The 14,581-nt window shown below is 38.8% G+C and overlaps 7 protein-coding genes across 7 annotated transcripts; 3 read left to right on the top strand and 4 right to left on the bottom strand. All coding sequences in view use genetic code 12, as the record gives it.

The window, feature by feature from the left end:
* Positions 1–149: 149 nt before the first annotated feature.
* RPL12 (60S ribosomal protein uL11) lies at positions 150–647 on the top strand (the record flags this gene model as incomplete). The annotated part of the gene is made up of 1 exon (XM_049322137.1): positions 150–647. The coding sequence occupies one exon, from the start codon at positions 150–152 to the stop codon at positions 645–647; it is 498 nt and encodes a 165-aa protein (XP_049181958.1).
* A 949-nt stretch (positions 648–1,596) lies between these two features.
* On the top strand, positions 1,597–2,879 carry KGF56_001054 (uncharacterized protein; the record flags this gene model as incomplete). The annotated part of the gene is made up of 2 exons (XM_049322136.1): positions 1,597–1,612; positions 1,723–2,879. The coding sequence occupies 2 exons, from the start codon at positions 1,597–1,599 to the stop codon at positions 2,877–2,879; spliced, it is 1,173 nt and encodes a 390-aa protein (XP_049181957.1).
* A 484-nt stretch (positions 2,880–3,363) lies between these two features.
* Positions 3,364–5,637, top strand: UTP4 (Utp4p; the record flags this gene model as incomplete). Its single annotated transcript, XM_049322135.1, has 1 exon — positions 3,364–5,637. One exon carries the CDS (start codon positions 3,364–3,366, stop codon positions 5,635–5,637), a length of 2,274 nt encoding a protein of 757 aa, XP_049181956.1.
* Positions 5,638–5,768: 131 nt separating this feature from the next.
* KGF56_001052 (uncharacterized protein) lies at positions 5,769–6,971 on the bottom strand (the record flags this gene model as incomplete). The annotated part of the gene is made up of 1 exon (XM_049322134.1): positions 5,769–6,971. The coding sequence occupies one exon, from the start codon at positions 6,969–6,971 to the stop codon at positions 5,769–5,771; it is 1,203 nt and encodes a 400-aa protein (XP_049181955.1).
* A 990-nt stretch (positions 6,972–7,961) lies between these two features.
* ERG6 (sterol 24-C-methyltransferase) lies at positions 7,962–9,092 on the bottom strand (the record flags this gene model as incomplete). Its single annotated transcript, XM_049322133.1, has 1 exon — positions 7,962–9,092. The coding sequence occupies one exon, from the start codon at positions 9,090–9,092 to the stop codon at positions 7,962–7,964; it is 1,131 nt and encodes a 376-aa protein (XP_049181954.1).
* Positions 9,093–10,258: 1,166 nt separating this feature from the next.
* Positions 10,259–11,377, bottom strand: OCH1 (Och1p; the record flags this gene model as incomplete). Its single annotated transcript, XM_049322132.1, has 1 exon — positions 10,259–11,377. The coding sequence occupies one exon, from the start codon at positions 11,375–11,377 to the stop codon at positions 10,259–10,261; it is 1,119 nt and encodes a 372-aa protein (XP_049181953.1).
* Positions 11,378–11,955: 578 nt separating this feature from the next.
* Positions 11,956–13,938, bottom strand: DED1 (DEAD-box ATP-dependent RNA helicase; the record flags this gene model as incomplete). Its single annotated transcript, XM_049322130.1, has 1 exon — positions 11,956–13,938. One exon carries the CDS (start codon positions 13,936–13,938, stop codon positions 11,956–11,958), a length of 1,983 nt encoding a protein of 660 aa, XP_049181952.1.
* Between the last annotated feature and the right edge of the window lie 643 nt (positions 13,939–14,581).

The following is a 14,581-nucleotide window of genomic DNA, read 5'->3' as shown; positions in this document are numbered from 1 at the left end:
TTGTATTGCGATGATGCTCAAGACTGAAAAAAAAAACCCAATGGGTACAGAAAAATTAAAAAACTTCCTATAAAGAAACCTTTTCCCCCCCCCCTTCCCGTTACGTTCAACCCTATAGACGGACTAAAAATATAAAATCAAGACAAGCCATGCCTCCAAAATTCGACCCAACAGAAGTTAAATTTCTTTACTTGAGAGCCGTAGGTGGTGAAGTTGGTGCTTCGTCAGCATTGGCACCAAAGATTGGTCCATTAGGGTTGTCACCAAAAAAGGTTGGTGAAGATATTGCCAAGGCTACTAAAGATTTCAAAGGTATTAAAGTTACCGTGCAATTAAGGATTCAAAACAGACAAGCTACCGCATCAGTTGTTCCATCAGCCTCTTCATTAGTCATCACTGCATTAAAAGAGCCAGTAAGAGACAGGAAAAAGGAAAAGAATGTTAAACACTCAGGTAACATTCCATTAGACGAAATCTTTGAGATTGCTAGAAAGATGCAAGAAAAATCATTTGGTAAGAATTTGGCTTCCGTGACTAAAGAAATCTTGGGTACTGCCCAATCTGTGGGATGCCGTGTTGATGGTAAAAACCCACACGATATCATTGACGCTATAAATGCTGGAGAAATTGATGTACCTGCAAACTAGAAGAAGAAGAGAAAAAATTGAACTGAATTGAATTGGGTTTTTTTTATTTTACTTTGTACAGATTTCTTTGTTTTTCTTTTCAAAGTGTTTTAATAGGGTTTAATTGATATTTAACGATTTTGTGATAAAAAAAGCATTGAGGTTTGGGGGCTTGTGGATTAAGTGAATGGGAATGTGAGTTTTTTACAAGGAAATGTTTGCCAACACTCTGGTGCCAAATCATATATCTGGTTGTTTTTTTTGTATTCAATTTATCATTAAAATTCAGATTATGCCATATTTGGTTCCTATTTTGGTGCAAACTAAATTGATTATATTGAGCTGATTACTCACCATTGTATCACAAATAATTTACTCCATGGGTATGATTGGTCCATTTTCAATAGCTCACATTTGGGATAGTCTTTAAAGAAGGGAAAAATTTTTCCCGTAAAACTCATTTCACGTTAGTTTACCAAGCCTCCTCTTAATCCTCCTTCTTAAGAGTCTTTACTTTCATGCTAATTTATTATCGAGCAGAGCGAGATAGTCAATATAAAGTGTTGCCCCACTCTCGACACTATTGACTATCGAGCAGAGCGAGATAGTCAATAGTATGGCTACAAAGTATTACTCCACTCTCTCGTTTTGCTCACTAGCAATGACACTATTTCGCTCTGCTCGATAGTGTTGATAGTATGGCTACAAAGTGTTGCTCCACTCTCTCGTTTTGCTCACTAGCTATGAGACTCTCTCGTTTTGCTTACTAGCTATGACACTGTCACTAGTCAATGATGCCCCACTATCTCGCTTCACTCGATAGTCCTCACATGCGCGCGCTCTCGCGAGCTTTTCTTTTTTCTGTTGACTTTTTCTTTATGATTTTATTCGCCATGTATAATAGCCTTGAAAACTTTATCAACATTAGTTATTCTGTTTGATAAAAAGGGTAAAGAGTGAAAGGGACCCCATGTCGGACAGTATTGGTATGTGAAAGAAGTTCGATATTTGAGACTTCACTAGGTATGAAAATTTTCAAGACTCTTTTTTGCTAACCTGCTACAATATATATGTTTAGATCGTGTCTTTTTAAAAGCTATCTCCACTATTAGGGCTTTATCATCTCGTTCAAATTACGGGTCTTTGCCTCGTCCGCCAGCTGAGAATAGAATCAAGTTGTATGGTTTGTATAAGCAAGCGACAGAGGGCGATGTTAAGGGTATAATGTTACGTCCTGTTGGCTTCACTCCTGAGGATGAAGGTGCTAAGAAGAAGTGGGATGCATGGAAACGCGAAGAGGGCTTACCCAAAACCGAGGCTAAAAAGAAGTATATTGCGTTTTTGATTGAAACAATGAGAGTGTATGCCAGCGGCACACATGAAGCACGAGAGTTGTTGAATGAATTGGAATATCTATGGGAACAAATTAAAGATTTACCGATATCGGATGAAGAAAATGATTATCACATGAATTTGCCCTCAAGATCTCCGCTGTTTAGCCAGGCAGATAGATTCTCTAATAGAACACCTAGTATTGGTGGAAGAGGTGGTGGTGGTGGTGGTGGTGCCGCTTCTACGTTGAGCAACATCTACTCACATACGCGGAGGAACACGACTTTATCTTTAAATGACTATGTCCAACAGCAGAGATTGCAGCATCAGTCACAACTCGCTGCAGGCTTTGAAACAGGTTCCCAGACTGCAGGATTCAGTGGTGGCCTTGGTGGTGGTGGTGGTGGTCCAGGCTCAATCTCATCTATGCCAGTCAGAGCTGGCTCGAACATCAATACTACTTCTAATAATAATGGTGGTAATCATAATAAGAATATTATTGAAGATTTCAAAAACTGGCAAAGTGACGTTAATGCTATAATAAACAAACTTACTAGAGAATTTATAAGTAGCCGAAGGGAAAACCAATCTTTGTCTCATGGCGAAAACGATGATAACGAATCTGTATTATCCTTGGATGAAATTGAAATTACTAAACGGAGGATTGTTCGAATTTTGAAGGTGGTGGGTATCAACATATTGAAATTCTTCAAAAATTTCGCTGTGAGCTTAATTGCTATATTATTTCTTGTCTGGTGTATTAAGAAAAACGTTGTTGTTAAAAACACAATAGTCAAACACGCCAATAGCAATGGTAAAGAAAAGAAGGAGCTTATAATTAATATGGTATTGAATACAGATGAGAATAAGTGGTTTATCAGATTGTTAAATTTTATAAATAGTTTTGTTGGGTTTGTATAGGGGAGGGAGGAGTTGTTGTTTTTTCTTTTTTTAGTTTTACGCTTTAACAAACACTTTTTGGCTAGTTTTGGATCCCAAGGTGTGTCACTGAATAAAAGGTGGATAACTTATTTATTGACAAGCCATTACCTACAAAAAAGCATTTGGTCCCATTTTCAACACTAACAGAAAATAAGCTCTTGTTAACTCTTTGGGGACGCAAATTAGTCATAAATTAGATATAAGCATGAGACCATTCTTACGTCAAGAACAGTCCCTAAACCATTAGTGAATAGGACTAATCCTAGTCCTATTCACCATTTACTTCTAATGTGAAAATGTTGATCACGTGCAGGGAAGTTTTTTTTTTTTTTTTTTTTTTTTTATATACCGGAGATCTTTTGAGATGAGATGAGATGAGATGAGATGGAATTGAAATTGTGAGAATATATATATCTCAAAGAGACGATCCTATTGTTAGTACAATTGACTAGTAGAGCTTGATATGAAGATTCACCGCTGTCGATTTGTCGACTATACCCCGCACACCATTACGTCACTTGCATTTTCCACTACATCATCCCTCGATAAACCGACACCATATGATTTACGATTAGCCGTTGGTCGGAATAATGGTGATATTGAAATATGGAATCCAAGGTATAATTGGACACATGAGCTCACTTTAACTGGCTCTAGAGGAAGATCAATAGAAGGGTTGTGCTGGGTATCTCAGTCAAACATTGAAGAGAAAAAGAAGGACGGTTTTAGTAGTAGTAGTGGTGGTGGTGGTGGTGATGGTAGTAGGTTGTTTTCCATTGGAGGTTCTACTTACATCACTGAATGGGATTTAAAGACAGGCCAGCCGTTGCTGAATTATGATTGTAATGCCGGGGTAATTTGGTCCATTGGAGTGAACAAAAGTGGGAACAAGTTAGCAGTGGGCTGCGATGATGGTTCCGTTGCAGTTGTAGACATTTCGGGAGGTGAGGGCTCATTAGAGTACGACATAATATGTCAAAGACAGGATGCAAGGGTATTGAGTTTAGCATGGAACAAGGATGATCAGATAATTGGGGGATGTGCAGACGGAAGAATCCGAGTTTGGGATTACGATAATAACAAAGAGACAAAGGGTAGGATCTTAGCCACTATGAGAGTAGACAAATCGAAAACAGAAAGCACACTTGTTTGGTCATTAAACGTATTGCCCCATAGGAACCAGTTAATTAGTGGGGACTCCACCGGACACATCAAAATATGGGACTTGAAGTTTTTTACCTTGACGCAGAGTTTGAAGGTGCACGATGCTGATGCTCTTTGCATTGTGAGCGATATCAAGGAGGAGAAATTTTATTCAGCTGGTATTGACAGAAAGATTCACCAGTTTGACTTGATTAATACAAAGACCAGCTCGAAATGGGTACACAGTTACAATAGGCTTCTACACTCGAACGATATTAGATCATTGGCCATTTATGAAAGTAAATCCTGTAATATCTTAGTGAGTGGTGGAGTAGAACGAGCTATCATTATACAGAACTTGCAACAGTTTCATCATGGAAAGTATAAAAAATTACTCATTAACCAACAGAAAAGTAATGTTGTTGTTGACATGACGCATAAAATGATTGCATTGTGGGGCGATCAGGAAGTGAAAATATGGAAGATATTAGAATCGGGCAAGCATAAACTAGTTGCAAAATTGACATTATCTGGCGATGAAAACTTAACAAGTGTTGATTTAAAAGATCGAATTTTAGTGGTTTCTAATATGACCTCCATAAAAGTATTTGAATTAGTAGAATCCAAAACAGGAAAATGCATTGTGAACAAAGTAAGAGATGAAAAATTCGATTCATTAGTATCGGGGGCTAAAGTAGTCAAACTTCTCAAGGATTGCAAGCTCTTGATTTTGACCCCAGACGAAGCTCTTTACCGGTTCACACTAGATTTGGGAGAGACGATCAAAATTAACCTCGATGAAGAAATAGAGTTGTTAGACTCAAGTAAATCTAGTATAAATACTTTTACGGTAACACCCGACTTCCAAGCCGTTATCACATCAAGATTTGATGGGTCAGTTGAAGTTTATCCCTTGGCAAATGATGATAACGGCAGTGGTGGTGGTGGTGGTGATGGTGGTGATGGCGATCCCTATGTGTTGACCAAGCTATCTTCATATCCACATTTGATAGCATGTCATGATAATGAGAAAATACTCGTTTTGTATGATGATAATAAGTTGTGCGAGCTCAACATTAAAAAAGACAACCTGTTACTCACACCATGGTCAAAACGTAATAGCGAGTTTTTGCCACGACAATTTACATCATTGGAGGACAAACCGCAAGGTTTGTTTGTCAAGGATTCCAAAGCATGGTTATATGGGTCAACGTGGATATGCTATTTCGATTTAACTCAAAATATTCCCATTAATAAGATGTACAAGAATCTAGGTAACAACAGCAATAGCAAGAAGAGAAATAGAAATGGGCTTAGTATAGATGAAGAAGATGCCACTGATGAAACAGATGGGCATATTTACCAGTTAGAAAATAGTATGAAACAAAGTGAACTAGACAAGTTAAGAGAACAACTTAAGGAGGAAGAACGCGATAATGGTGGGTCACAAGATAAACCATTTTGGATTACAACTGCCTATAGGCCAATAATGAAAGTAGCTGATTTTGGTTCCGACGAGTTGGTTGTTATTGAGAGACCATTTTTCGCGTTACCAACAACTCCTGCATTTAACTTGCCAAAAATGATGATATAGTCTGGTGTACTCTAATTTTGATTTTGGTTTATTTTAATTTGTTTTGTTTTGCTTTGCTTTGTTTTGCCTTGTTTTGCTCTGCTTTGCTTTGCCTTGTTTTGCTTTGCCTTGTTTTGCTTTGCTTTGTTGTTCTAAATTTTTGGCACAATTCTTGCACCTTGGAAAAATACTCTTGCAGCTGAGCCGTAACCCATAAGACATTTTTGTGGATTTCCATTACTATCCTTGTCTTCACCTTTCAAACTCCATTGTTTGCCATCACCAAACCATTCATGGTATTTCTGATCGTATACATGCTTATATGTATTATGAGGTTCAAAGCTTTGTATATATCCGCCATCTTTTGGATCCTTCATAAATTCGTAAAACATAATCAAATGTCTTCTTACTTCATCGTGAATTCTTTGTGGTAAACCCTGGGGAACATCTTTTCCTACATAAAGTAAGTAATCAGCTAATCCCTCAATTAAAAGCTGAACAAAATAAGATGAATCTCTCCAGTATCTCAAATTATCTGGAAAATCACGGTCGTAGAAAAAGGAATTGTGATTGATTGCAGCCTCGGCCAACTCATTTGCAATGTTTAACCATTTATTATCCTTGGTGATTTGATACAAGTGAGAAGCTGCTGATAATGTTGTTCCTGTGTTATAAGACCACTTGGCATCATCGACTTTATCGCTGTCCTCGCCAACACCATCGCGAATCAACTTATCAGAAGGGTCTTGTAACACCTTGATTTGCCAATCGATGCATTTAGCGGCAAACTCAACGTATACTTGTGCTTCATTGGGGATGAATTTGGAAATTTGCAAGCATGCCTTGGCAACTTCTGCTGTAGTACATGAATTCAATAGATTTTTAGATATATGCCAATGCATTCCACCCTTGGTGACTGCTTTTGGATTGTCATTCCAGCCGCCCATCAAAAAGCGAACCAATTCTCTACCTTGATCCAAATAAGTTTTGTCTCCAGTCACTTCATAAGCGGTAAGCATAGCACTGCAAACTTGTGCGTCATCATCATAATAGATGTCCTTGTCGTTACCACTATTTTCAGCAGCTGAATAACCTTTAATGTGCTTATTTTTGTACTTTTGGAAAACTGCTATAGCTGGCTGGATCAACGGTTTGAACTCGGGGTATATCCTTGCTGCATCAACAATTGCTTGATCAGCTACTGACACTGCCCAGACAACGAATTTATCGTCATTGTAACAGCCACTACATTTTTGTTTGGCAATATACGTTCCAGCTTTGGGATTGTAGTATTCCAACCACATGGCTCTGGCAACGTGGTATCCTTCCAAATTAGGGTTCTCAAGAGGCGCCATTGTCTATAATACTAATACTACCGACTTAGAAAAAGGATCCAAAAAATAGACCCCTAAATTAAAATTAAATTACCAAGAAAACCTTGCAAAAAAACCTTGCAAAAAAGAGAGCTCAGTCTAGTTGGAATATTTTAATAAAGAAAAATACCGATGAAAGCAATCGACTATAAATACTTTCAAAGTTTAGCCATTTGTATCTATAAAAAAAGTCAGAGCAACTGACAGGGGGATTCTTAACTAGATAAGAATTATTGCGAAATTTTAGTATTTCTTTTTATGGTTGCATTTTTTCCTGCATGTTGGTTGATGTACTACACAAGTGTTGTTTTTTTTTGCACCCTAAAGCAACAATAATGTTTGGCCTGTATAGTCACGACACTATCGAGTGGAGCAGCATTGACTACAGGAGCAGCATTAAATACTGGACTACAGGAGCTGCACTGACTACAGGAGCTGCACTGACTACAGGAGCTGCATTGAATACTGGACTACAGGAGCTGCATTGACTACAGGAGCTGCACTGGCTACAGGAGCTGCACTGACTACTGGAGCAGCATTGACTACTGGACTACAGGAGCAGCACTGACTACAGGAGCAGCATTGACCGACACTAGCAAAACCGTGTGTTTGCTAGTCTACTGCAGAAATCGATGAAACATGATTTTACTCGGTAGTGTCGAGGCAAAGAATGTAGTGAGACCACTATATCGTGGGAGGCGCAAGTCGACTGTTTGTTTCAGTATAGGCAATTAAATAGATTCACAGATTTGCAAAATCTTGCAATTATATACAACTCTCGCGATTATGCACAATTCTCGCGATTATGTACTATATGGCCTCTAACTCGCCATATTTTTCTTTAAGGTCAAAGAATGGGTGGCAGATAGTATGCTCCACTCGATAGTGTCGCTTAGATATGAAGAAACTTATGCAATCTATTAACACACACTCCCTCTTTTTTTCCATCTCTCTGATATACAAGCTATGCTACTACGCTTTAGATGTTTCTGGCTTTCTTGCCACATACAACATCATTGGCGTAAACAATTTCTTACGACCACCTTCAACTAAATTGACAGCTGCATCTTCCAATGCCAAAGTGACCTGTTTTGAACCCTTTGGCGCAATACCTACTTTCTCCATAAAACCAACTGTTTCAGTAGTAATATATCTACCTAATGTCGAGGTTCTGAACAATGTGTACAAGTCACCCAAAGTCTGACAATATTTGAGTTCTCCAGCTAAAGGATAATACCAAGGAATATCATCGTCAACGTCAGCCAAATCCTTTTCGTATTCAATTTCAAATCCAACATTTTTCAATGCTTTTTCGGCAACTTCACGTTTGTACATCTTGGGAATACCATCACCAACTTCAATACCATATGCAATCTTACGGTGTTCTTCGTTTGTTTCATCGTATTCATCTGTCATTACCCACTCGTAAACACCAAACACTCCGCCAGGTTTCAATACTTTGTAAATTTCAGAGTATACACCTTCCAACACTGGAGCATGGACTGTTGCTTCTATCGCATAAACGGCATCAAAAGTCTCTGGCTCAAAATCCATTTGCATAAAGTCACCCTTGACGTAAGATAATTTATGGTCCAATTTGTACTTTTTAGCATAAAAATTGGCTCTTTCAATCTGGTAATCGTTATTGTTCAACCCAACAATTTCACAGTCTGTAAACCTCGTGATTTCTCTACCGGGACCACCAACACCACATCCGACATCGAGCACCTTCATATTCTCATTTAAATTCATTTTAAGGGCCAAATAATGTTCATGTCTAGCGGTGGCTTGTCTAAATGCCTCTCCTTTGTAATATCTTGAAAAATGAAAAGATGAACCCCAACCATATTCGTAAAAATCAGTAACCAAATTATAGTAATGGTGAGTCAATTGTGAATAATCAGTTAATCTCTTTTTTTCATCATCCTTGGAAACTCCACCATCCCAGTGTTTGAAATATCCATCGTTTGCCACTGTTGACGCATCTTTGGACTTGGAGATTAACGCCGATAACCCGGTTTTTTTATAAGAGTCTCCATGAAGAGCTTTGGTGAATTTCTCGTCTCTATCGAAATTCTTCTCTGCTAATGGTACCTCGGACATTCTCTTACAATTCTATATTTATCTATAATATATATCTCAACAAATGAGCAAGAAATTGTAAAGAAAGAAAGGAAGAAAGAAAGAAAAAAAAAAAAGACAAACTGTAAAGAAATATTAGATGGAATAGATCACAGGCTGAATTAGATAAACTCGCTATCAAACAAACCCGACTTGTTGAACGACGCTATTATCGCTATTTATATACAAACTAATCAGTCTTATAGTTGAATAAAACACGACTCAAAACTGAAAAATGTGAAAAAAAAAAATTACAAGTTTGAGTTATATGCAGTATTAGAAGTACCACTCGCTCGTTTAGCAAAGTAGCGCGCTTACTGGCATTTAAAGCGGTTCTTTTTTTTCTCTTTCTTACTCATTTAGTTTAGTCCGTCGTATAAGCTGATATTTAGTAGGAATTCTATACGAATAGTTTATTTATAAGTCACAATGGCATTAATAATAAATTACCAGTGTTGGACATTTTGCGGCTTGCATTGAGTTGGATATTATTTTCATGACACGACACTATCGAGCGGAGCGAGATAGTGTCTATTCAGTTAGTACTGCTCCACTATCGACACGACACGACACGACACTATCGAGCAAAGCGAGATAGTGTCTATTCAGTGATGTAACAAGCTAGTTAGTACTCCTCATTGGTGTCGCTCGATAGTGTTGCTCAATAGTGTCTAGTCAGTGTTTTCAAAAGCTAGTTAGTACTGCTCATTGATATCGCTCGATAGTGTCGCTCAATAGTGTCTAGTCAGTGTTGTTACAAGCTACTTAGTACTGCTCATTGATATCGCTCGATAGTGTCGATAGTGTCTAGTCAATGTTGTGATAAACTAGCCGGTATTGCTCCACTATCTCGCTCTGCTCGATAGTGTCGCTGTCGCTCGATAGTGTCGATAGTGTCTAGTCAATGTTGGGATAAACTAGCCGGTACTGCTCCACTATCTCGCTCTGCTCGATAGTGTCGCTGTCGCTCGATAGTGTCGATAGTGTCTAGTCAATGTTGGGATAAACTAGCCGGTACTGCTCCACTATCTCGCTCTGCTCGATAGTGTCGCTGTCGCTCGATAGTGTCGATAGTGTCTAGTCAATGTTGTGATAAACTAGTTGGTATTGCTCCACTATCTCGCTCTGCTCGATAGTGTCGCTGTCGCTCAATCCTTTATTTGATCATCTTTCCAACTTCCCAGAAACATATGCTTTGCGTATGCCATTGGGTCCTTGGAATCTTTGGCCCCCATCTGGTTCACATCTGGACTAAATGAAGTTATCGGCAAAATTAAAACGTCGTCAATAGCTATGGGTTGTACCATCCCTGTAAACAATTTCCAATCAATGATTGTTTCAAAAGTCTTTTTAGTCAGCTGTTGCGGCAGCTGCATAATACTATTCATATAGTTGAAAACGTAATCTGTAAATATCCCTGGTCCTGTCCAATCCATTATATCTCCACCCAGATCCTTGCCCAATGTTTTGTGTAGCTGCCCCTTTTCGGATCGAGTCAAAGTTATCTCGGCAATTTTCGCAATCAAACCAAGTAACATTGGGTGTCCACGTTTCGATTGTATTGTCCATTGACAAAACTGGATCCGACGTGCATACCAAGAATTCCAGTCAGGTCTATCCGGATCAGCTTCAATTCCCACCACTAAACCAGCTTGGTTTGGTTTTCCCAAAATCTCCTTACTGTTACTAATCCAAGTGTCAATGGGCTTGAGACCAACCGTATCTATATCCGTGTAAACCCCACCACGAGCAAAAAGTATCAAGTACCTGAAAAAATCGGCCTTCATTATAGATTTGGGGAGTAACTTATAGGCATGGGCAACATCGGGAACACTCGCATACAACTCCTCAACAAGTAGGTCGCATTGCTCATCAGGGATCACAAAATGCTTATAATCTGGATTTGTATCATCCCATGTTGCTTGGTATCTTTCGTATCTCCTGGGAAATGTCTTATCATCCAAAGCTACTTTCCAAGTTTGCCAAATGAATTTGGGAAACGGAGCTTCTTGCTCATATGGAAAATGGGTCGCTAGTTGATTTTCAATCTGGCTAGTATATTCCAAACTGCTCTTGAACTTTGGCTGAAAATAGAGCCCCCGAGTTTTCCAATTTTTATTCAACTCTAATTCTTGAAGAAGTTGAAATTTGGGTAAACTGTAATCTGTTTTGTAAGCATGGTTACCCTTGACTTCAAAAAATAGAAAAAGACATGCCACAATAGTAACAACCCCAATGAGCACCAGTCTATACTTTTGCTTGCTCATTCCCTTTTAAACCATTTACCAAAGATTGGAGTATAAAATAAAGTACAAATTGAGAAATTGAGAAACCAAGTTGAAAAAAAAAATAATTATATATATAGAAAACAGAAAAAAAAAAGGGTCAAGCACCCTAAATGAAACCAAGTGTTATACAAAAGATCTCGAACAAAACTCTCTCACTTGAGTCTATGTGAATATAACTTTAACTTTAATTACTATACATTAACTATAACATCACCGATGTGTTTTCTTAAACTTAATAATAATAATACAAACGTGCTGTAAATAACCTAAATTTGCCTCTCCCTGTCGTCCTTTCCTTCTCCTTCTCTCCTTCTCTCCTTCTCTCCCTCTCTCCCTCTTAACACACACACCCCACCTCCAACACTTGCCACTTCAACAAGAAAAGCAAACTCTATAAGTACCCATAAACCATGCAATTTTGTATAATGATAAAATAATGAATAAATGAACCAGTCCCAAAAAAACCTCATCGAATGAAAATAAAAAGCAAATATTTGTAAATGATAAAAAAAATTTCCTTTCAAGGAAGGAATAAAATAAAGACTCACTTTCACAACTCACCACCATGAGTTGCTGGAAGAGGTTGGATTGCCGTAGCTGGAATTATCATGGAAGCTAGAACGTGATCCATAACCTCCACCATTTGAGTATGCTCCACTACCTCCACCGTTTGATGCGCCCCATCCGCTATTGCCTGAGCCGCCCCAACCTGTGCTGGAGTTGCTGCCCCAACCTGAGCTTTGACTACTGCCTCCTGATCTTCTGAAATCTCTATTTGCACCTCCGCGCGAACCCATACCGCCACCACGAGACGATCCACGTACCGGTTTACCAAAAGCGGATTCTCTTGATATCTTAGCTAAAAAGTCTGGGATCTCCTGGTTTGCTTCTGACAACAATTCTACTAAACCCTTGACAATATTTCTATTGTTTCTGTTAAAGAAAGCTGTGGCGATACCAATATTACCAGCACGACCAGTACGACCAATTCTATGAACATAATCATCGATATCACTTGGCAAATCGTAGTTAATGACATGTGAGACATTTGGGATATCTAATCCACGAGCAGCCACAGCTGTCGCAACCAAAATGGGAGCATTTCCGCTCTTGAATGCAGCAAGTGCCTTTTCTCTTTCGTACTGCGATCTGTCACCATGAATTGCAGTTGCTGGAAAACCTTGGTCATACAAGAAATCGGCTAAATTATCAGCCATTCTTTTGGTTTCGGTGAACACAATAGTCAAACCCGAACTATTGGCATTCAACAAATCTAAAATAACCGACTTCTTTTCTTCGTCTTCAACGTACAAAATCTTTTGTGTGATGTTTTCTGATGTTGAACCAACTCTACCAACAGAAAGGAAGATATAATCTTTCAAGAAATCACGAGCCAACATTTGAATGTCTCTTGGGAAGGTGGCTGAAAACATCAAGGTTTGTCTATCTGCAACGTCTGGCATATCACATTCTTGAACAATGTGTCTAATCTGGGGTTCAAATCCCATATCTAACATTCTATCTGCTTCATCCAACACCAAGTATTTAATATTGGCCAATGAAACCCTTCCTCTTTCTAATAAATCCTTAAGACGACCTGGAGTTGCCACTAACAAGTCGCATCCTCTCTCCAATTGTCTCATTTGGTTACCGATATCGGCACCACCGTAAACAACACATGCACGTACCCATGACCTATATGAAAATTTTTTACTTTCGTCGTAAATCTGTGAAACCAATTCTCTTGTTGGGGCCATAACAAGGATTGTTGGATAAACTTTATGGGAGGAAAAAGTTCCTGTAGATTCCGGTACTTGAGCTGGTCCATTCATATATGACTCAGATAACACTGGGAAAAGAAAACCACCGGTTTTTCCTGAACCAGTTTGAGCACAAGCCATCAAGTCTCTGCCACCGGCAACAATAGGGACTGAATATTTTTGGACAGGGGTAGGTTTTGTGAATCTTGACAATTTTATATTTTCAACCAATAATTCATCTAATGGTGGAGCAGTAAATGAAGTGATTGGCTCAGGAACACCTTCACCACTAGCTTCAACGGGGATATCGTCATAGTTGTCGAAATTAATACCCGAATGTTGCGCATTATTATCTTCGGGAGTACCAAATAATTCAAGTTCCATCCGTTCATTAGGTGGAGATGGCTCGTGTTTGCCGTTGACCCATCTACCTACGCCGGGCATCGATTTCTGGTACCTTCCGCCGCCACCACCATATCCGCCTCTTGCACCGCCACCGCCTCTTGCACCACCGCCATAGCCACCGGACCGGTAACCACCTTGATACAGATCATAGCCGCCGCCACCGCCACCACCGCCATTACGACGAGAACCACCAAAGGGGATAGAGTTCATCCCATTAGATTTATTTTGAACACTATTTCTTAAATGAGGTGGCACATATTGACTACGACCCGTTTGACCTGTTTGACCTGTTTGACCAGCTTGCTTATACTGACCGTTTCCGTTTCCATTTTCCTCAACACTCAAATTACTCATTTGTTGACTAATATCAGACATATTCTTAATAACTTTCCTAACTTTATTATTAATAAAAAGGGAGATGCCTTTTACTAAAGCCTTTATATAAAGAGAAAAAGTTTTTTTTCCTCTGCTCTTCTTAAAAATCAATTTTGGTAAGAAAAATTTTTCTCTTTTGCAAAAAGAAAAGAAAAAAAAAGAAAGAAAAAGGGTGAGTGTACTGCACAATTTTGTTAGTAATGACTAAACTGTTAGTATAGACTATTGAGCAGTAGACTATGGAGGATAGACTATCGAGCATAGACTATCGAGCAATAGACTATCGAGCAGAGCGAGATAGTCTATATCTACTCTCTCTCTTCTCTTCAGACTCTCTCGCTTTACTCGATAGTCACACTCGCTTTACTCGATAGTCTATATCTATTCTCTCTACTCTCTTCAGACTCTCTCGCTTTACTCGATAGTCTATATCTACTCTCTCTTCCCTCTATATAGGTTATCTCGCTCAGCGACTTTATCAACTAAAACAATTCTTGTTAATACCCCTTGAACCAATTTTGTTTTTTCTTCATAGCCTTTATATCAGTAGTACAATAGTATATCTCGCTCCGCTCGATAGTCTATAGAGAAAAGAGAGTAGATATAGACCATCTCACTCTGCTCGATAGTCTGAAAGTATACT

Source organism: Candida oxycetoniae (genome assembly GCF_023343755.2).
Source record: "Candida oxycetoniae strain CBS 10844 chromosome Unknown scaffold4, whole genome shotgun sequence".
Taxonomy (NCBI): domain Eukaryota; kingdom Fungi; phylum Ascomycota; class Pichiomycetes; order Serinales; family Debaryomycetaceae; genus Lodderomyces; species Lodderomyces oxycetoniae.
This window is presented reverse-complemented; position numbering and strand designations above follow the sequence as displayed.